Raw genomic sequence first — 20,848 nt, 5'->3', positions numbered from 1 at the left:
TTTTATGACAAAATTTTTTTCATATCAAATTCTGAAAACCAGGTGTCAAAACATTCATTCATTGCTCCCATTTCAAATTTATCCCACACTTTTTACATTAAAAAGACAGTGACAAGCGTGAGAGAAGTACAGTTGGTTGCCCTTATTTTCAAAGAGCTTAGTATCAAATGCAGAAGAAGGTATGTTAATTACAAAGCAATGCAGAAACCACTATACACCCACCATAATGGTTAAATTTAAAAAACCAAAAACACAAAAGGTCAGCAGAGATGGAGTAATCTAAATAGTCATACATTGTTATCAGGGTGTACCATAGTACAAATTTGGGGGAAAAAAATCTGGCAGTTTCATAAAATTAACATTTATTTCTTATGACTCAGCAACTCCACTCCAAGTATTTACCTGAGAGAAATAAAAACATTGGTCTACAAAAATGCCAAAAACTAGAAATGGACCAGGTGCCTATCAACAGAATGGATAAGCCAATGTACCATATTTATGCAACCAAGTATTACTCAGCAATAAAAAAATAGTGCACTAATGACATATAATATGGAAGAATTATGTTGAGTGAAATAAGCCTCACAAAACTGTACCTTATGGGTTGTTTTGTTGATTTAAAATTCTAGGACAGGCAAAACTATTGTGGAAAACAATCAGAAGAGTGGTTGATTTTTAGGCATTGAGATTAGAGACTGAATGAAAAAGTGCATGATTATATAATTTTCTAGGGTGACAAATATTCTATATCCTGACGGGTTTGGGTTATACTGGTATAGATACTTGTAAAAACTCAACAGATGCATACTTGAAATTTTTCTTTTCATTGTACAGTTTTTCTTGAAAGAAAAAAACTGTAAATAAATATCAAACTATAATATGCCTACCTAAGTATTTAAGGGAAAGCTTAAGATCTATAATTTAGTTTGATGTGCATAAAAAAGATGCCCCATAAAAAGGGGCGCCTGGGTGGCTCAGTCATTAACTGTCTGCCTTGGGCTCAGGTCATGATCCTAGGATTCTGGGATCAAGCCTCATACTGGGCTCCCTGCTGGGAAGGAAGCCTGCTTCTACCATTTCCCCTGCTTGTGTTCCCTCTCTCACTGTCTCTCACTCTGTCAAACAAATAAAATCTTTAAAATTTTTTTAAAAAATAACATGGATAAATACATAGGTCTGTGATAAAGCAAGTATAGAAAAATGTTAATTGTAGAATCTATGGGGCAGGTATGACATTCCCTGTAAAATTCTTTAAGCTTTACTATACATTTGAAAATTTCCGTAATAAAATGTTGAGGAAAAAATGCAAGACAGAATAAAACAGATGTCAGAGAAAAGTAACATAAAAAGTGTGTTGTGGGGGTACCTGGGTGGCTTAGTGGGTTAAGCCTCTGCCTTCAGCTCAGGTCATGATCTCAGGGTCCTGGGATCTAGCCCTGCATCAGCTCTCTGCTCAGCAGGGAGCCTGCTTCCCCTCCTCTCTCTCTCTCTCTCTCTCTCACTCTCTCTCTGCCTGCTCTCTGCCTACTTATGATCTCTGTACAATAAATAAATAAAATTTTTAAAAAGAAAAAGTGGGGGGAAAATATAATTACTGTATACATATACTCTAGTAAATGCTGCAATTACTAGAGAATTTGGGAAGAATTTTTGGATAAGTAATCATTCAAACTGAGAAATATTTTAGACAGTTTGGGGGAGGGGGCAGGACAGTTACCCAAGAAATGTAGTATTGAACTACTTTATCTTAAATTCCATATTTTCTTTACAGCTTGTACAATTTTAAGTGTGCCAGTAAATTCAGACAAAAATTTCAGCTTTATCTTATTGCTCAGGATAATGCCAAACCTATGTGGCTACTTGTAACCTTTAAAAAAAAGTTATGTGAAATATAAAATTATTAATTTTTTGTATAATTCACATACCACAAAATTTACTTTAAAGGTGTACAATTTGGTGGTTTTTAGTATATTCACAACGTTCTGCATTTACCACCACTATCTAATTCCAGAACACTCTCATCACTCCAAAAGAAATCTAGGACCCTTTTGGTAACTACTCTCTGTTTAGTAACTACTCGCCATTCCTCCCTCCACTCAGCCTATGGCACTAATCTACTTTGTCTCTATGGATTTGCCAATTCTGGATATTTCATATGGAATCATCAAATATGTAGTCTTTTATGCCTGGCTTCTTTCACTTAGTATAATGTTTTCAAGGTGTGTCTATGCTGTAGCATACACCAGTACTTCATTCCTTTTTGTGGTTGAGTAATATTTTATCTATTTATTAGTTAACTGACATTTGCACTGTTTCCCTTTAAAGTTATTATGAATAATACTGCTATGAACATTTGTGTGAGTTTAGTGTGGACATAAATTTTCAATTCTATTGAGTGTATACCTAGGAATGGTATTGTTGGGTCACGTGGCAACTCTACGTTTAATTCTTGGAGAAGCTGCTGGACTCCAAAGGGGCTGCACATTTTACATTCCACCAGCAATGTACAAAGGTTCCAATTTCTCCATGTCCTAGCCAACACTTGTTATTGCTGCTTTTTGATTATTTCCATTCTAATGGGTATATAATGGTATCTTTGTGGTTTTGATTTGCACTTCCTTGGAGACAAATGATGTTTTGCATCTTTTCGTACACTTATGGACCATATCTCTTTGGATAAACTTTGCTCAGATGCTTTGCCCATTTTTAAAAATTGAGTTATTTGTCTTATCTGATTTACAAAAATTTTTTATATATTCTGGATACTAGACCTTATCAGATCGATTTGCAAATATTTTTATCCCATTGTATGTGCTGTCCTTTCATTTTCTTGATAGTACCCTTTGAAGTGTCCTTTGAATTTTGATCATGTATAGCTTCTCCATTTTTTCCTTGGTTGCTTATGCTTTTGGTGTTGCATCTAAAACAAACAACAACAACAAAAAAAAAACCACTGCCTAATCCCAGATCAAGAAGATTTACATCTATTTTATTTTAAGAGCTTTATGGCTTTAGCTCTTATACTTAGGTCTTTTGAGTTAATCTTTCTTTAGAGATGAAAACTATGAGAGAAAACGGCAATCAGATAGAAATGCTCATTCCAAACACCATCAAAAGTACTAAAAGTAGTAAGAATACAAACTCCCAGTAATAAAATAAGTAAGTCATGAGAATGTACGTTATAGTATAGAGACCATAATATGGTAATAACTTTGGTGACGGATGGTAACTACATTTATTGTGGTGATCATTCTGTGATGTATATAAATTTCAAAACACTATGTTGCACAGCTGAAATGTGTATGTCAATTATACTTCAAGAAATAAAAATTTGAAAAATAAAAGTCATTGGTATAAGAGAAAATATTTTAACTTAGAAGCTTTAGCTCAGAGAATATTAAACCAGTGGTTCTCAAAGTTTAGAATGCATGGAAATCTAAGGGCCTGTTAAAATACAGATTGTTACTCCCTCACCAGCAGAGTTTATGATTCATTAAGTCCTGGGTGAGAGTCATCACCATCCCCTCTATTCCTTACAGTGTGCATTTCTGATACAAGTTCCCAAGTGGTGTTGATGATGCTGATATGAGAACCACACCTTGAGAACTTTCTGATTATGAGCGCCATTTCGGTCAGTTCAACTTACTTGCATATCGTGAAGAAAAGCAACTTTTAGAACTAGAGAAATACCCTTCTCCCTGGGTTACAACCCCAATGTAATTAGCTTACATCTGGGCCTTCTGCACAGACATCTATTGAGCAATTTAATCTTAGAAATGTGGAAAGTGAGGCCAGGAAAGGTGAAGTACAGGTGGCAGAGCAAATACTACAACTTCAGTTCTCTGGATTCCCTAAGGGTTCAAAAGTAGTTCTCACAAATCATTAGCGTTGAAGCAATCTGGGGATAACACTACTTCAACATAAATTAAATGTCAGTAACAACTTTTTAAAAAATGCAAAAGTTTATTTTCTTTTTCAAGATTTTATTTTTTTATTTGACAGAGAGCGATCACAAGTAGGCAGAGAGGCAAGCAGAGAGAGAGAGAGAGAGGAGGAGGAGGAAGCAGGCTCCCTGCCCAGCAGAGAGCCCGATGCGGGGCTCGATCCCAGGACTCTGGGATCATGACCCGAGCTGAAGGCAGAGACTTTAACTCACTGAGCCACCCAGGTGCCCCAGTCTGTCTGTTTTTGAATGACACACTCCCACTAGTCAGTGGGATAGTTGGATAGTCTACCACCAAGATGTCTATTGTAGTTCCTCAAGAGGTCACAAGCAGAAAATCCACTTGGTAAAAGGAAAAGTGGGATTTTAGCCCTAGAAAGAATCTTGGAAAAACAATACTTCAAGTCTTTGGAAATTTGTTTCATCCTTGTGAGGCTAAGTACAGACTTATGCCTTCTTTTGTGTCCTCTCCTATTTCACGTATTAAACATTTTATAAAAAATTTCAAATAGTCTGGGGCGCCTGGGTGGCTCAGATCATGGTCTCAGGGTCCTAGGATTGAGCCCCACATCAGGCTTTCTGCTCAGCAGGGAGCCTGCTTCCCGCCCCTCCCTCTCTGCCTGCGGCTTGCCTACTTGTGATCTCTATATATACAATAAATAAAATCTTTTACAATTTTTTTCAAAGTTTTAAATAACACACAAAAATAAAGACGAATATTCAGTGTATCTCCTATAAAATTCCAGAGGTGGTGGAAAGGTCTAATCTGGGTTCGAATTTCCCGGTTGTAGGGTGACTGATTTGGTACCGCCGCCAGGTGCAGAGCAGCACCGCCCAAAGCTGCTTAGAGGAGTAACGCAAACTCGGGGAAGCAACGCCCGCGCTTGAGAGTGACAGACGTGGGGCCTGCAGGCCGCGTCCAGCCGCAGGCGGGAAGGAAGGAAGTGCCGCTGGCAGCCTGGGCCCCTCCGCAAATCAAACCCCCGCCCCGAGCGGCGCGCGAGGGACCCGCGCGGGGGCGTGCCGCCAGGTGCCCGGCCTCGGGCCCGCCACCCGCCGCGGGCCCGCCCGCGCCGGCCAGAGGCGCTCCTTGCCCCCGGGCCCTTCTCCTACCTCCCAGCGAGGGGGAGCAGAGCGACCGTGAGTCTAGCGGGGTACGACGCGTTTTTCTCGAGAAATCTACCAAGAGCACGCGTAGGCCAGAGCGCGGCGCCCAAGTCGTTGCCACGCGCGGAATCCAAGGAAGCGGCTCCCACAGTCCTCCGCGCCAGAGCGGGGGCGGGGGAGAAGGGGGAGAGGCGAGGCGAGGCGAGGCGGGCGGGGTGGAGAGAAAGGGGGGGGGGGGCGGGAAGGGAGGGGGGCGGGGGGGGGGCGTGGCGGCCCAGAGCTGGATGCGAGTGGAGGCCGGGGCGACCCGTGCATGGTGGGAGCAGGATGGGGGTACTCAGTGAGCGGATTCTATTTAGAGCGCGAAGGGGAAAAAACCAACAGTTTATAAATCTTGATGAAATCAGTCAGGATTACCCGGGGATGATACTAGCTTATTCTTAAGTATCTCTTGTAGCCATCACTCACTGCCCCCTTGGGTCACCCTGTGAAGTTGCTCCGCTGTGCCTGCTTCTTCCCTCCTTCCTCATGTCTAGGTGTTCCCACAGGCACCCTGTGTACACCTTATCCAAGCTCTTGTTGTATTTTCGTCTGGTGAGTGTCTTAAAGGGCAGGAACTGAAATTTTGTGTCCCAAGCACCTAGAACCAGGTTCATACTAAAAATAAATGCACAGGATGAATGAGAAATGCATAATTTCTGTTTAATGTTTAATATTAAGGTTTGCTTTAGATTTTGAAGGTTAATTGGAGTCAGGAAGGGAGGTCTAGACACCAGCAATTACTGAATTTCAAACATTAAGTACATGTTGGGAGACAGTTTTTTAAAATACGTTATATGTATGTCAATGTAATATTTTAATTATCATATTAACAAGGTTATCTTGAGGGGGAAAATGACACATAGTAAAGAGGGACAATTTTTTATGAATCTCTGGACTAATGTGGTTAATTTAATGAGTCAGCTGGACTAGCCCACAGTACCTACTTTTTTTGTCAAACACTACTACAGATGTTGCTGTGAGGATTTTTAAAGACACAGATAACAATTAGAACAGTAGACTTTGAATACGGCTGATTACCTTCCATCATGTAGGTGGGCCTCATCCAATCAGTTAAAAGACTTATGGGAAAAGACCAATGTCTCTGGAGGGAAAGAGTATTCTGCCTCCAGGCTGCCTTCAGACCCCAGCTGCCACATCAACCCTTCCCTAGGTCTCCAGCCTGCTATCCTGCCTTGCAGATTTTGGACTTGGAAGTTTCACAATTGCATGAGCCAATTCTTTAAAATAAATCTCATTAAATATATTATTTTGGTCCTCTTTCCATGGAGAACTCTGACCAATATAGGGAACAGCTTTGGATGATTGGCATAGCTGTCTCGCACCGTACAAAAGGCAGGTTTGTTGCTATCCAGTATGTAAAAGATAGCGTCTCCCTCTGAAGCAAAGCCTAGCCAGTTTGGCCTGCAGTTCATTATAAAAGATTAAAGTTTCCTAAGTTCAGGGTTCTTCAGCTGTGACACAAACCTGTTGCATGTGCAGCATCCACCTGGCCTACCATCATGGGACTTGGGGAGGTAAGGAGAACTGAAAGGAATATGAAGCTCAGGCTGCTTGCTGTGCTTTGAAGAACAAAGTCCTTTGGTTCAGGTACTTTCTGGCAGCATTTATGAAACTGTGTTAGATTGGAAAGAGGGTAAACTCACACAATTTTTGACAGTATCTAGCTATGATGTCGGGCTGAAAGCATATGTTTATTACATATTTGTTGAATTAGAGAGCACCGTACAGCTCTTCTCTCAAGTTCTTGCACTTCAATATATTAGACAATTTTTGTTATAATTTTAGGTCTTCAGGCCTAAATTTCTATGAATTTCTAGCTCTATAACTCTATAGAATTATCTACAGCTCTAAAATTCTATACATTTCTAGCTTTCTCAAAAAAAATAAAAATTACTGAGCCTGGGTGGCTCAGTGGGTTAAGCCTCTGTCTTTGGCTCAGGTCATGATCTCAGGGTCCTGGGATCAAGCCCCACATCAGGCTCTCTGCACGGCAGGGAGACTGCTTCCCCCTCTCTCTCTGCCTGATGCTCTGCTTACTTGTGATCTCTCTGTCTCTCTCCGTCAAATAAATAAAATCTTTAAAAAAAATTTACTGGAAACAAATTTAAGTTCCTTTATACTTGATTGCTCTTTAAGCATGGTATGACCTAACCAGAGAGGGGTCAATCATCTCCTTCACTTAAAATATTGTTATGTAGCTATCACTTACTGAACATACACTCATATTGCTGGACAAAATGTTGGGGTCACAAAGCTTGTATTTCTCAAAAACTCCACAGAAAGCAGAGGTTTTTATTTTTTGTTGTTGTAGACTATACCTTAGTGCCTAGGGAAGTGCCTGAAAATAGTTGACTCTCAACTATTTATTGAATAAATTGGCAGGGCTTGTAATTAATTACATATAGAGGCAGGGGTGAATGAGAAGCAGAAAGCATGAATCTTACATTTAGTGCAAACAATGGGGGAAATGATCTAGCACTACTAATTAATATGGAGATTTGAGAGAAAAGAAGTTTTACATTTTGAATATGAACATGTTGAGTTTCAGATGTCTTTAAGATGTGCAAATAGAGATGTTTGAGTAGGCAACCATATATAAAGATGTAAAGCTCAGAGAAGAGATTCCATCTGGAGATATACATTTGGAATTCACAGTCTCTCAAAAATTGATGGAGTTGGAGCCTGGGAGTGCATGAGGTTGTTATTGGAGAGGAAGGTGTGGAGGTCTGAGAAAAGAGAGCTTAGAACTTGGCCTCAGAAATTCATAATTTAAAGATTTTGATCAACAATAGCCAAACTATGGAAAGAGCAGAAATGTCCATTGGCTGATAAACAGATCAAGAAGATGGGGTATATATACATAATGGAATATTACTCAGCCATCAGAAAGAATGAAGTTTTGACATTTGCAACAACATAGATGGAGCTAGAGTGTATTATGCTAAGCAAAATAAGTCAGAGAAAGACAAATACCATATGATTTCACTCATATTTAGAATTTTTTTTTAAAGATTTTATTTATTTATCTGACAGAGAGAGATCACAAGTAGGCAGAGAGGCAGGCAGAGAGAGAGAGAGAGAGGAGGAAGCAGGCTCCCTGCTGAGCAGAGAGCCTGATGCGGGACTCGATCCCAGGACCCTGAGATCATGACCTGAGCTGAAGGCAGCGGCTTAACCCACTGAGCCACCCAGGCGCCCCTCATATTTAGAATTTTTAAAAGATTTTATTTATTTATTTGACAGAGAGAGAGGTCACAAGTAGGCAGGCAGAGAGAGAGGGGGAAGCAGGCTCCCTGCAGAACAGGGGGAGCCTGATGTGGGGCCTGATCCCAGGACCCTGAAATCATGACCTGAGCCGAAGGCAGAGGCTTAACCCACTGAGCCACCCAGGGGCCCCTCTCATATGTAGAATTTAAGAAACAAAACAGATGAACGAACAGAAAGGGGGGAAATAAAAGAAAAAGAAAAAAAAACATAAGAGACTCTTAACAATAGAGAAGGGTTGAGGGGGGGACGTGGGTGGGGGTGGGATAAATGGGTGATGAGTATTAAGGAGGGCACTTGTACGATGAGGACTCTCATGGTCCCATTTTGTCCACTGATCTTCACTAGGTACAGACATAAAAAAAGGCAATGGTCGTGCTCGCTTTGGCAGCACATATACTAAAAAAAAAAGGCAATGGTAGGATTCATCCAGGGTTAGAATTTGTTAGGCAATTGCAAAGAAAGGGCAGAGGGGAAAAATGAGTTTTAACAGTAGACATAAAAAATTTAATATAATTAAAGGGGAACTGAACTAAAGGGAGCTAATGAATAGGAGGAAAGTAGAGTAGTCAGGTTAGAAGTGCTGATGAGGTTGGAGGAACAATTGCAGTAGGGTTACTTCAACAGATTGGAGAGTAGGCTTTCTGAATGAGTGATGATGGAAGTAGTGCAGTTTTGAAATGGTAACAAGGTCCAGGATTTGATGATGGGTGTGATCGGGAGGAAGCCATTTGGGATTCAGAGTCCAGAGTTGAGGTCACTGGAATAAAGTATACTGAGTCAGGTGGAGAGGGGAAGCAAGGAGAAAGTCGGAAGAGGTTGAATAAAGGTTTACCAGATGGCTTGAGATTCACAGCCACAGAAGGGTTGCAAGAGGGTGAGGAATTGGTGCTCTGGAAGTCATATGGGGAAGCCAAGGAGAACCTCCTAACCCTGCTTCCTGACGCTGGGATCCCTGAGCAATGAGAGAGTAACCTAAGAGGGCTTCATGGGAAGCATTGTCCTTGGAGGACAGCCAGTTTTCCCCATAAAAGAGCAGAGAGATGAGAGAATACTGGGAAAAGAGTTTGAAGATGTGGGGATACCACCAACACTGGACAAAATTTCCGGTGGACGTGGGGAAGTATTGGGCCAGGTTATGGCTTCTGACACGAATGACTTGCTCTCTGGGTAGTGATCAAGGACAATAGGGATGTGGGAGGGAATGGCTTTAGTCTGGACGCTCTCTGGGAGGGGATGGGCACTAGGTTAGGTAGTCCTAACAGAATTGTGCTGAAACTGGAAGAGACGTAGAGTGTTCCCTTTCTTCGTGGCCAGCTATTGATGGGAGTGGCAGGTCATCAGCAGTGGTGGGCACCCAAGAACAAGTGGGCACCAGCCTCGTGGACATTTATTCAGTGGAAGGTGGTTGAGGATGGATATGTTCAGTCTGGTTTTTGGCATTGACTTGATGCTCTTGCAATACTGCTAAAGGTCTCTGTTGTCTGTCAGTCATCAGTTATTCTGTCTACCCTGCTACATTTCTCTCCAGTCATTCCTCTTCTCTCCATCTCCCTAATACCTAGGGCTTCTGGACAATCATCCTTTCTGGTCTGTCTGGTTACCATAACTTCCTAATTTTTCTCACTGCTTCCTCTTTACTCTTCTATATTGCTCTTGTTCAATTTATTGTCACACCGTAGCCAAAGTGATCATCCTTAGGTGAAAAGCTGATCACAGTATTCCCTGTTTAGAACCTACTGGTGCCCTCTCTCCCCACTCTGCCTTGACTTCTGGACAAAGTCTAAACTCGTAACATGACTTATAAGGCCCTTCACAGTCCCTTCACAGGATTCTTGTCTGCAGCCAAGAAAAACCAATTCATTCTAGCTTAAGCAGAAAAGGAATTTTTTAGGAAGATATCAGGTAACTTACAGAATTGTTAGAGAGGCTAAGGAATAAGGCTTGGAAAAACAAAAGAAACCCAGGAACGTAAGGCACAGACAAAATCAGATCAGAGGAACAAGCTGCCTGACTTATAGAGAGCAACCCCTTAAGTTTGCTCAAGACTGAGGGAGTTCCCAGGATGTGGGTTTTTCAGTTACAAAATCAGGAAAATCCTGGGCAAACCAGGGCAAGTAGGTCACCTTACTTAGTCTATTGCTGTAGTCATCTGTCATCTTTTTTTTTGTTGTTTTTTTAGAGATTTTATTTATTTGAGAGAGGGACAGTGAGCAAGAGAGAGAGCACAAGCCAGGGAGGAGAGGCAGAGGGAGAAGCAGAACCCCCTGCTGAGCAGGGAGCCTGATGTGGGGCTTCATACCAGGTCCCTGGGATCATGACCTGAGCCAAAGGCAGATGCTTAACCAACTGAGCCACCCAGGTGCCCTGGCATCTGTCATCTTGATACCTTAATACTTGCCCTCCACTTGATTCCTGCCATCTTGTCATTGGACACTTGATGTCACATAGCTATATTCTGTTGTTACTGGCACGTTTTGCCTTACCACTGGACATTGGATTCTAGGCACCGTGAACCATTTCTAACCATCCTGCCCTTCATTTTCCTCCATCCGTAATCAGAGTCCCCAATGGGAACATGAGCTAACTGGCTTTAGGTCAGTATATCTTGTTCTGAGAGCTCAGAGACAGGGTATCTGCTCCCTCTGAGCTTCCTTCTTCTGATTTTGGGATTTTCCTAAAATGGGAAGGGTGTTTAGATCTTAGACAGCCAGAAGTGACTAATGTCCATGACATCTCCTTTTTTTTTTTTTTTTTGCCCTCCTGACTTGCATATTATGCCCCAGGCTATACTTCATTTCTTTCAAGACACTGGAAAGTATCATGATCTCTCTCACCTCTAGGCCTTTACACAGCTGTTTTGTTTTTTTCTTTTTCTTTTTCTTTTCTTTTTTTTAAATATTTTATTTATTTATCTGAGAGAGAGAAAGAGAGACAGAGCATGAGCAAGGGTAAGGGCAGAGGAAGAGGGAGTAGCAGGGTCCTCACTGAGCAGGGAGCCAAACATGGGGCTTGATCCTGAGTTCATGACTTGAGCTGAAGGCAGATGTTTAACTGACTGAGCCACCCAAGCACCCGTTTTTGTTTTGTTTTGTTTTCTAAAATGGACTTTCTACAGTCCTCTTAACCCAAGCCACCCTTTTCTCCAGGATGCCTTTCCTAATCCTGGTGTATTAGTTTGCTAGGGCTGCCAAAACAAAATACCCCAGCCCAAGTGGTTCAAACAACAGAAATTTATTTTCTCAGAGTTCTGGATGTTGGAAGCCCATGATCCAGGCATCTGCAGGGTTTGTTTCTGCTGGGTCTCTCTCCTTCGTTTGCAGCAGTGCCTCCTTGCTGCTGCTTCCTATGGTTGTCCCTCTGCACATGGCACCCCTGTGTGTCTTAATACCTTCTTGTAAGGACACCAGTCAGATTAGACTAAGACCCATCTTAATGCACTCGTTTTAATCTAATAACCCCCCCTTTTAAAAAAAATATGGATCGATTCATGAATTTGCATGTCAACCTTGGGCAGGGGCCATGCTAATCTTCTCTGTATCATTCCGATTTTAATATATGTGTTGCTGAAGTGAGCACTAACCAAAGACTGTCACATTCTGAGATACTAGGGGTCAGGGCTTCGACTTAGGAATTTGCAGGGGACACAGTTCAGACCCTAACAGCTGGTTAAGGTTAGGCCCTGTGTATGCCTGTATGTTGATCTTCCACTATGAGTGCACATAACACAGTTTTATAGTTTACTACCTATGTGTAAAAGTTTGCCCAAGTCAACCTCATACATCTGTGCACCCTTGGATTTCCAACCCAGTACAACAAAACTTTTTTTTATCTGATAAAAGACAATTGGGGCACTGTGTAACCTTTCACCTATTCTTCCCAGAAAAATACCATGAAATGCCGTCATTGCTTGTGGAATATTTAAAATTACCATGATTCTTTTCTACCTTAAAAGTTAAAAGCAAATTAGCCTTGAAAATGCAGGTGAAAAATTTTCCCTTCATTTTTCCAATAACAGACCAGTTCTTTCCTAAGGTTAATGACCCGACCAGTCAAACATATTATCCCTTTCAAATTTAGTAGGAAGATAATCACCAGTCAGTACTTTGAAACTATGATCATGGAAGTTCCAGATCCTGTTGATCTTTTGTTTGTGTGACATAGTGGCAAGCTATACTCCTACCTGGATGTTCTATCAGGGGCTCACTTTGTGTTGAAAAGTGCAAGAAAGAGTGAGTAGGCTCAATTTTACATATTCTGCATCAAACGTACTGTACTTTCTCCCTTTAGAGACACTTAAATGAGGAAAAACACCTTTTTTTCCCCCCAACTGGCACCAATCAAGTCTGGAGAAATCATCCTCATGGACTTTGGGAAGGATCTTTAGATGCTAAACTGTAGATAGACCCTGTACTCACAGTTTAAATAGATATCACACTTTGTGCTGGGACTTGTAAGATTTCTTACTTGTGAGTTACAAATTAACTTTAGCCTCCTGATAATTCCAATTTGTTCTAAAATAAATGGACATTGGACTGTAAATTACCAAATGAAAGAGTCCCATTCCATTCACAACATAAACACTATAGTCATTAACAAGTTGAAATTAATATGTAATACAAAAGAGGCAGGAGGTATTTCAAGTTGTACCCACACTATCACATGCCTCAAGGGTAGCGTCTGAAATAAACAAAGCACAGTTTAACCCAAGATTCTAATTTATAACTAGGGAGTGCTCATTAAAGTCCAACCATTAATTTTATAGTATATTCTTTGCCAAAGAAGAATTAGCCCAATGACTGAACATTATCATGATTTATGACTTTTCAAGTTTGAAAAGGCAAACTCTTGGTCTTCTAAAGGTAAAGTAAACCAACTCAAAGGCACATATAAAAATAACATGAATGAGGGGCGCCTGGGTGGCTCAGTGGGTTAAGCATCTGCTTTCAGCTCAAATCATGATTCCAGGGTCCTGGGCTCCTTGAGCCCAGGTCTAGCTTCCTGCTCAGTAGGAAATCTGGTTCTCCCTTCCTCTGCCCCTCCCCCCACTCTGCATGCCTGGTGCTCTTTCTTTCTCTCAAATAAATAAATAATAAATAACATCTTAAAAAAAATAAAATTGATGACATTGGCTACATATCATACTAGTATGCTAGTCATATAGGCAGTACAAAGCACTTGGTTGCTTTTGCCTCTTTCCCTTTTGATTTCCTCTCTCTCATCCTGGATCATTGTTTCCACTTTAAATCTAGCTCTAAAATCTTATTACTACCCCAAATTCTTAATGTAGACAACAAAAAAATAGCCTGATAATTGAGTTGATTGGTGTAAATCTTTAGAATTATCCATATTTTATCATAACTTTTCAATTTTCTTTTGGATTTTTCATCCAAAATTGAGTTTTTCAGTTAAAAAAAAAAAGCATTACTTAACTGGAGATTTTAGAGGGATATGTAACAGTTGTGTCAAGTTTAGCACTTTCTAGGTATAAGCACAAACTCAGTTTCTATTCTTATTAATTTTGCCATGATTTTGCAGGTATTTACTCCATCTGCAGTCAAACCCCTCCATTTCCTGGATCTCACCTGCCTTTCTAACATTATTTTCTTCTGTTAAGGAGAAATAATGATTCTGGAAGCAAAGATGAAGTACTGAGGGAAGATTTACTGTCAAACAAGGAACCTGATCCAGATCAAAAGTTGGACACCAGGGATGAGACTCTGTGACCTGGGTCTCAGGAAAGCAGAGTGTCTGAGGTCTGCAAATATCCAGGCTCTTTGGTTAGACATTCTGAAAGCATATTTCTGTGTTTTGTCAGAAGGCAGTCTCTCCTATGGGTGGGAAGGGCTTGTATTAGGGTAGTGGAGCCTCAGTTGTCCTTGCTGATTCAGGATTATGAAATCCCAGCTGTCATTATAAAAGAAATCAAGTCTGCATTGCCTCCTACCCCTCAGGTGATATCATCATCATCATCACTGATAGATAGTACGATTATAAACTTCTGGCAATGGGGGCCATGTCTTGTATTTCTTGGCATTCTCCATGGATGTGTAGAATAAATTTTATTTTGGTCTTAGCTTTTTCAACTATAAAAAGAATATTGGAAGGTTTTTAGAAATACTCAAAAAATTTTACTTGTAAGGGATTGCAGACAACTTCAACAAAATTTCTGGACCTGAACATTCTTTTTTTTATTTTTAAAGATTTTATTTCTTTATTTGACAGAGAGAGATTACATGTAGGCAGAGAGGCAGGCAGAGAGAGAGAGGAGGAAGCAGGCTCCCTGCTAAGCAGAGAGCCCAATGTGGGACTCGATCCCAGAACTCTGGGATCATGACCTGAGCTAAAGGCAGCGGCTTAACCCACTGAGCCACCCAGGCGCCCCATGAACATTCTTTAAGCCAATCCATAAAGCTTGCTTATACTGAGTCCAAACTACATGTAGTAATTCAAGTTCAGTTATATTGATTATAATAGCACTAGCCATAACATCAGTGATTTATAATTATTATATAATATTTGTTAATAATATAATTATGTGTAAGAATTACATAACCACATAGGATGGTTATATAATTATAATACCAATGATTTATATCATGTAATTTTATGATATAAAATTAATCAATTTAATAATTAAAGCATATTTATGCTTAGTCCAAATTATATTTAATAATTTGACATCTTTCCTCCAAATTTATCCCCATCTTACCAGAAAGTCTATGACTCGGGGAATCTTCTTTTAGCATAGAGTTGCTCCCTATTCTTTTTATCACAAGGTTAAGAAAACAGAAGATAAAGACTATGACTTCTTTTCATAAGCAAAAATACTATTTTTTTAAAGATTTTATTTATTTATTTGACAGAAAGATCACAAGTAGGCAGAGAGGCAGGCAGAGAGAGAGGGGGAAGCAGGCTCCCCGCCAAGCAGAGAGCCCAATGCAGGGCCCTATCCCAGAACCCCGGGACCATGATCTGAGCTGAAGGCACAGGCCCAACCAACTGAGCCACCCAGGTGCCCCCAAAATACTATTTTTAATCCTAATTTGAAAGGGAAGTACCAAGAAAAGGTAAAGGCAATTCAGTATTTTTTTCGGCTTACTGCTTGGTTTCTGCAAAATTTCATGGACCTCTTTCCTTCTCAGATACACTGTACTTCTCAAATACATTATGCCAGGAGTATGCAGGAAACTGATGAATTTTTTTTTGAAGCATCAATTTTACTAGAATATGTTTGGGGGGAAAGTGTATATAATTGAAATTGGTAAAGAAATTCAAATATTTATTATTTTTATTGAGGTATAATTGCAAAATATTATATAGTTGGCCCTTAAACAACATGTGTTTGAACTGTGCAGGTCCACTTATAAGTGGATTTTTTTCAATAAAGTACAATACAGTACTTTAAATGTATTTTCTCTTTCTTCTTGTATTTTTTATCGGTGGGTAGGGGCAGAGGGAGAGAGAGAATCTTAAGTAAGCTCTATGCTTGGCATGAAGCCTGATTCAGGGCTCGATTTCACAATCTTGAGATCATGACCCGAGCCCAAATCAAGAATCAGACACTTAACTGACTGAGTCACCCAAGGCACCCCTATTTTCTCTTTCTTATGATTTTCTTAATAGCATTTTCTTTTCTGTAGCTTATTTATTATAAGAGTATGTATATAATACATATGCTTTCCAAAATATGTAGCTAATTGACTTTATATTATTAGTATGCTTCCAGTCAACAGTAGGCTGTTAGTAGCAGGGAGCCTGCTTTAGGGCTCCATCCCAGGACCCCAGGATCAGGACCTGTGCCTAAGGCAGAAGCTTAAATGACTGAGACACCCAGCAGCCCCAAAATCAGATTGCTTCTTTGCTATTGAGTTGTATGAGTTCTTTATATATTTTGGCTATTAACCCCTTCAGATATATCATTTACAAATATTTTCTCCCATTCAGGAGGTTGCCTTTTTATTTCGTTGATGTTTTCCTTTGTTGTGTAGAAGCATTTTAGTTTGACATAGTTTCTTTTTGCCTTTCTTGTCTTTGTTTTTGGTGTCAAATCCAAAAGATCATCACCAAGATGTATGTCAAGGAGCTTACGAGCTCTGTTTAGAATTTTAGAATTGCTTGTTCTAGTTCTGTGAAAAATGTCATTGGAATTTTGGAAAGAATTACATTAAATCTGTCAATTGCTTTGGGTGGTATGGACATTTTAACAATGTTAATTTTTCCAATCCATGAACATGAAATATCTTTCCATTTATTTGTGTCTTCCTAAATTTCTTTCATCAATGTCTTAAAGTTTCTGTGTACAGTGTACACCTCCCTGGTTAAGTTTATTCTTAGACATTTTTTTTGGTGCAATTATAAATGGAATTGTTCTCTTAATTTCTCTTTCTGATAGTTTGTTATTACTGTACAGAAGCCCAACTGGTTTCTGTATAACTTGCAACTTTACTGAATTCTTTTATTCTTTTATTAGTTCTAACATTTTTTTGATAGTCATTACAGTTTTCTATAAATAGTATCAAGTCATCTGCAAATAGTGACAGGTTTACTTCTTCCTTCCAATTTGGATGCCTTTTTTTTTTCTTTGTCTTGCATAATTGCCCTGACTTTCCAATACTATATTGAATAAAAGCAACAAGAGTGGGTAAGCTTGTCTTGTTCCTGATCTTAAGAGAAAGAACTTTAAGCTTTTCACCATTAAGTATAATGATATCTGTGGGCTTGTCACATATGGCCTTTATTATATTAAAGTACTTTCCTACTATACCTGCTTTATTGAGAGTTTCTATTATAAATTGCTGGTAAGTTTCGTCAAATGCTTTTTCTGCAGCTAGTGAGATAGTCATATGATTTTATGCTTTATTTTGTTATGTTGTGTGGAATGTTGATTGATTGAATTATCTTTGCAACTCTGGAATAAATTCCACCTGATTATGTTGTATGGTCCTTTATATATATATTATTGAATTTAGTTTGCTAATATTGTTGAAGATTAGGGGATCCCTGTTCATCAGAAATATTGGCCTGCAGTTTTTCTTGTGGCATCCTTGTCTGGTTTTGGTATCAGGGTAATGTTATCTTTGTAAAATGATTTTGGGTGTGCTTTCCAATTTTTTTTTTTTTTGGAAGAGTTTGAAAAGGATTGGTTTTGGGTGCCTGGTGGCTCAGTTGGTTAAGCATCTGCTTTTGGCTCAGGTCACAGTCCCAGGGTCCTGGGATCGAATACCGTGGTGAGCTCCCTGCTCAGTGAGGAGTCTGCTTCTCCCCCTCTCTCTGCCCCTCCCTCCGCTCATGCATGCTCTCTAAAAAAAATAAATAGGATCTTTAAAAAAATTTAAAAACCCATAAAACAAAAAAAAAGGGATTGGTTTTCAATCTTCTTTGATTGATGTTTTTGTTGTGGTTACCATAAGACTTATATTTAGCAACTTAAATATATATAGATATGTATATAATTATATATGAGTTTAAGTTGATAACAATTTTGAATGCAATCTATAATTTTGAATGCAAAAATTAAAAAAAAATTTTTAATAATATCTGAACCTAAGTTGAGACTTGAACTCACTACCCTGAGATCAAGAGTACACAAGCTCTTGCAACTGAGCCAGCCAGCCACCCCTCTGCATGGTGGTGCAAAAAATATTTTACATGTTTTTATCTTGTATGTCCCTTAACTAATTATTATAGCTACAGTTATTTGTTACTATTTTTGTCTTTTAACCTTCATACTAACTTTATAGTTGAATAATCGACTACCTTCATGAATATTTGCCTTTACTTGTGAGAATTATACTTTCATATGCTTTTTTATTACTTATTAGTGCTTTTTCTCTTCAGCTTAAAGAAGTCCCTTTAATATTTCTTATAAGGCCAGCTTAGTGTTGATTAATTCCTTTAGGCTTTGTATGTATGGAAAAGTCTTTATCTCTCCTTCAATTCTGAATGACAATGTTATCACATTGAGTATTCTTGTTGGGAAATTTTTTTTCTTTTAACACTCTGAACATATTGTGCCACCATTTTCTGGCCTGCAAATTTCTGCTGAAAAATTTGCTGAAATTCTTATGGGGGCTCACTTGTGTTTAAGAAGTTTTTCTTTCACTGCTTTCAAGATTCTCTCCTTGCCTTTAACTTCTGACATTTTAATCATATTGTGCCTTGGTGTGGGTCTCTTTGAGTTCCTCTTATTTAGAGTTATCTGGGCTTTTTAGATCTGAATGTCTGTTTCTTTCCCCAAGTAAGGAAGTTTTTAGCCATTATTTTTTTCAAGAAGCTTTATCCCCCTTTCTCTCTCCTCGGCTTCTGGAACTCCTACAATGTGAGTGTCGTCTGCTTGATGACTCATTAGTCCCTTATACTATCTTTACTTTTTTTTTCATTCTTTTTTCTTTTTGCTGCTTTGATTGGGTGGGACTTTGAGTTACTGCTCCTTTATTCTACTGTTGAAGCCCCCTAGTGTATTTTTTTGGTTCTGCTACTGTATTCTTCAGTTCTGTGACTTCCATTTGGAACTTTCTTCTATTTTCTTTCTCTTCGGTGTGAAGTTCTTACTGCATTAGGACTATTATTTTGAACTCTTTATCAAGTAAAGTTCTTGTCTCTTTTTTCATTAATTTTTTTCCTGACATTTTATCTTTTTCTTCCTTTGGGACATATTTCTGTGTTTCTTCATTTTGCTTGACTTTATGCATTGGTTTCAATGAATTAGTTGAAACAACCACATCTTTCAGTCTTGATAGGTTGGGTTTGTGTAGGAACTGAACCTTGTTCGACCCTGCCCTTTTTGATCTTGGTTGCCTCTCAAACCTTTGTGACTGCCCAATAAGTCTATTATATTTTTAACAGCTCAGTACTTCAGGGTGTGCAGAGACCAGTCAGTGTCCCCACAGTGGTGGGGGATCCCAGTCAGCATATAGATTCAGGCTGATTGGATACCAGATGCTCAGGCAACAGCTTTTAGAGAATACAAGTATATATGGTTCTGTGGGACTGCACGCATAAGCCTGGCTGACTTTCAGAGCCAGCTGATCTGGGGGTGTCTCCTCGGTGGCAATTGCAAAAATTAGGATTCTGGAAGAATATATCAGCAATTTCCTGGGAGGTGTCAGTGAGCTGTGCAGAGAGAGAGTGCAACAATGGTGCCCCCTGGCCTATGTTCCCCACGAGTGCCTTTGTGGCCTCTAGATGTACACCAAACCTGAAACCTGCCCCTAAGTTCAAGGCCTCATGACTAGCAAGTAGTTTCCTTTTCACAGAAAGCCTAGGGTTATGTTTCAGTTGCTGTCTATCCAGATCCCTGGGACAAGGCTGCCAAGAATTGTGTCTCTGATTGTTAAACACCCATGGGACTCAGGAAAGGAAAGCCCCCTGGTCACCAGTGCCAGGCTATTGAGGTGTATCCCTGGGATGGCAGCCACAAAAACTAGGGCACCAGGTATAAAAACTGGGCTACTGGTTGTGTATAAGAGATTCCCTGTGAGAGATGCTGGGGCATGGCAGAGGGACAACATGAAGAAAGGGCCCACTCTCTAGGGTCTCAAGAAAGGTTACAGACAGCCCTTAAATGTGTGTTTAATTAGACACCTACCCCTCAGCTTAGCAGGCCACTTTCACAGAAAGATGGAGCTCCTGGAACTGTTTCTCACTGTGCCCTGGGGTGGTAGCTGTTTAAAATATCTTTCCCTGTGGGTTAAAGTCCTGTGGAACCTGATAGTATAAACCCACCAAAGGCTGGTGATATAGCGGTGTTCCCTGGTGGCAGTCATAAAAATCAGGGCACCAGACAAAGGTACAGACTCTTTTCTGGAATGCCAGTGAGCTGAAGAGAGGCAGATGGAGAGTGCAAAGATTATGCTCACTGGCCTTTCCTCCCCAAGAGCCCCTCTGTAGGATCCTGTAAGTGTGTCAAACCAAAAGCTTGCCCCGCTTCCAGGAGAAGCGAATAGACCTCTTCCTCAGAAAACCTGGTATGTTTCTGTCTGTTATCTGTGAAGTGCCATGAACTGTTCCCCTAATTGTAGTGGCCCTGTGGGACCCATGAACACAAGACCCCCTTGGTCTCCAGAACCAGGCGATCAGGGGCTATCCCCTGGGTGGCAGGTATTAAAAACTAGGTCATCACATGTAAAGACAGGGGCCCCTGACATGTGTAGAAGCTCTACTCTGGGAGACTCTGGTGGTCTGGGAGACTGTGAGCATGGCATCTACTGAGCAAAGGGGGGGAAAGAAAAAAAAAAAGAGGAAGAAGAAGAAAGAATAAAAAGAAAGAAAGTAGGGGAGGAGTCAAGATGGCGGAGAAGTAGCAAGCTGAGACTGCTTCAGCTAGCCGGAGATCAGCTAGATAGCTTATCTAAAGATTGCAAACACCTGAAAATCCATCGGCAGATCGAAGAGAAGAAGAACAGCAATTCTGGAAACAGAAAAACAACCACTTTCTGAAAGGTAGGACCGGCGGAGAAGTGAATCCAC

The 20,848-nt window shown here is 40.1% G+C and overlaps 2 protein-coding genes and 1 non-coding gene across 5 annotated transcripts in view; 1 reads left to right on the top strand and 2 right to left on the bottom strand.

Moving 5' to 3' along the window:
- IFT88 (intraflagellar transport 88) overlaps positions 1–5,198 on the bottom strand; it is a 158,030-nt gene extending 152,832 nt beyond the window's left edge. For all 3 annotated transcript variants that reach the window (XM_059377501.1, XM_059377503.1, XM_059377504.1), the window contains exon 1: positions 5,057–5,198. The gene's annotated coding sequence lies outside the window, so the exon portion shown is untranslated. The remainder of the gene's footprint in view (positions 1–5,056) is intronic.
- The window catches only part of LOC132002943 (proline-rich protein 2-like), a 38,385-nt gene continuing 21,153 nt past the window's right edge, over positions 3,617–20,848 (top strand). Inside the window, exons 1-2 of the mRNA XM_059378230.1 lie at positions 3,617–3,631; positions 4,816–5,256. Of these exons, the coding sequence (XP_059234213.1) occupies positions 3,617–3,631; positions 4,816–5,256 (456 nt within the window). The remainder of the gene's footprint in view (positions 3,632–4,815; positions 5,257–20,848) is intronic.
- On the bottom strand, positions 11,850–11,956 carry LOC132003016 (U6 spliceosomal RNA). The gene has a single exon (XR_009400096.1). It is a non-coding gene; the product is annotated as a U6 spliceosomal RNA (small nuclear RNA).

This window comes from Mustela nigripes, chromosome 15 (genome assembly GCF_022355385.1).
Source record: "Mustela nigripes isolate SB6536 chromosome 15, MUSNIG.SB6536, whole genome shotgun sequence".
Lineage (NCBI taxonomy): Eukaryota > Metazoa > Chordata > Mammalia > Carnivora > Mustelidae > Mustela > Mustela nigripes.
Note: the sequence above shows the minus strand (reverse complement) of the source record. Positions and strands in the feature narration are given on the sequence as shown.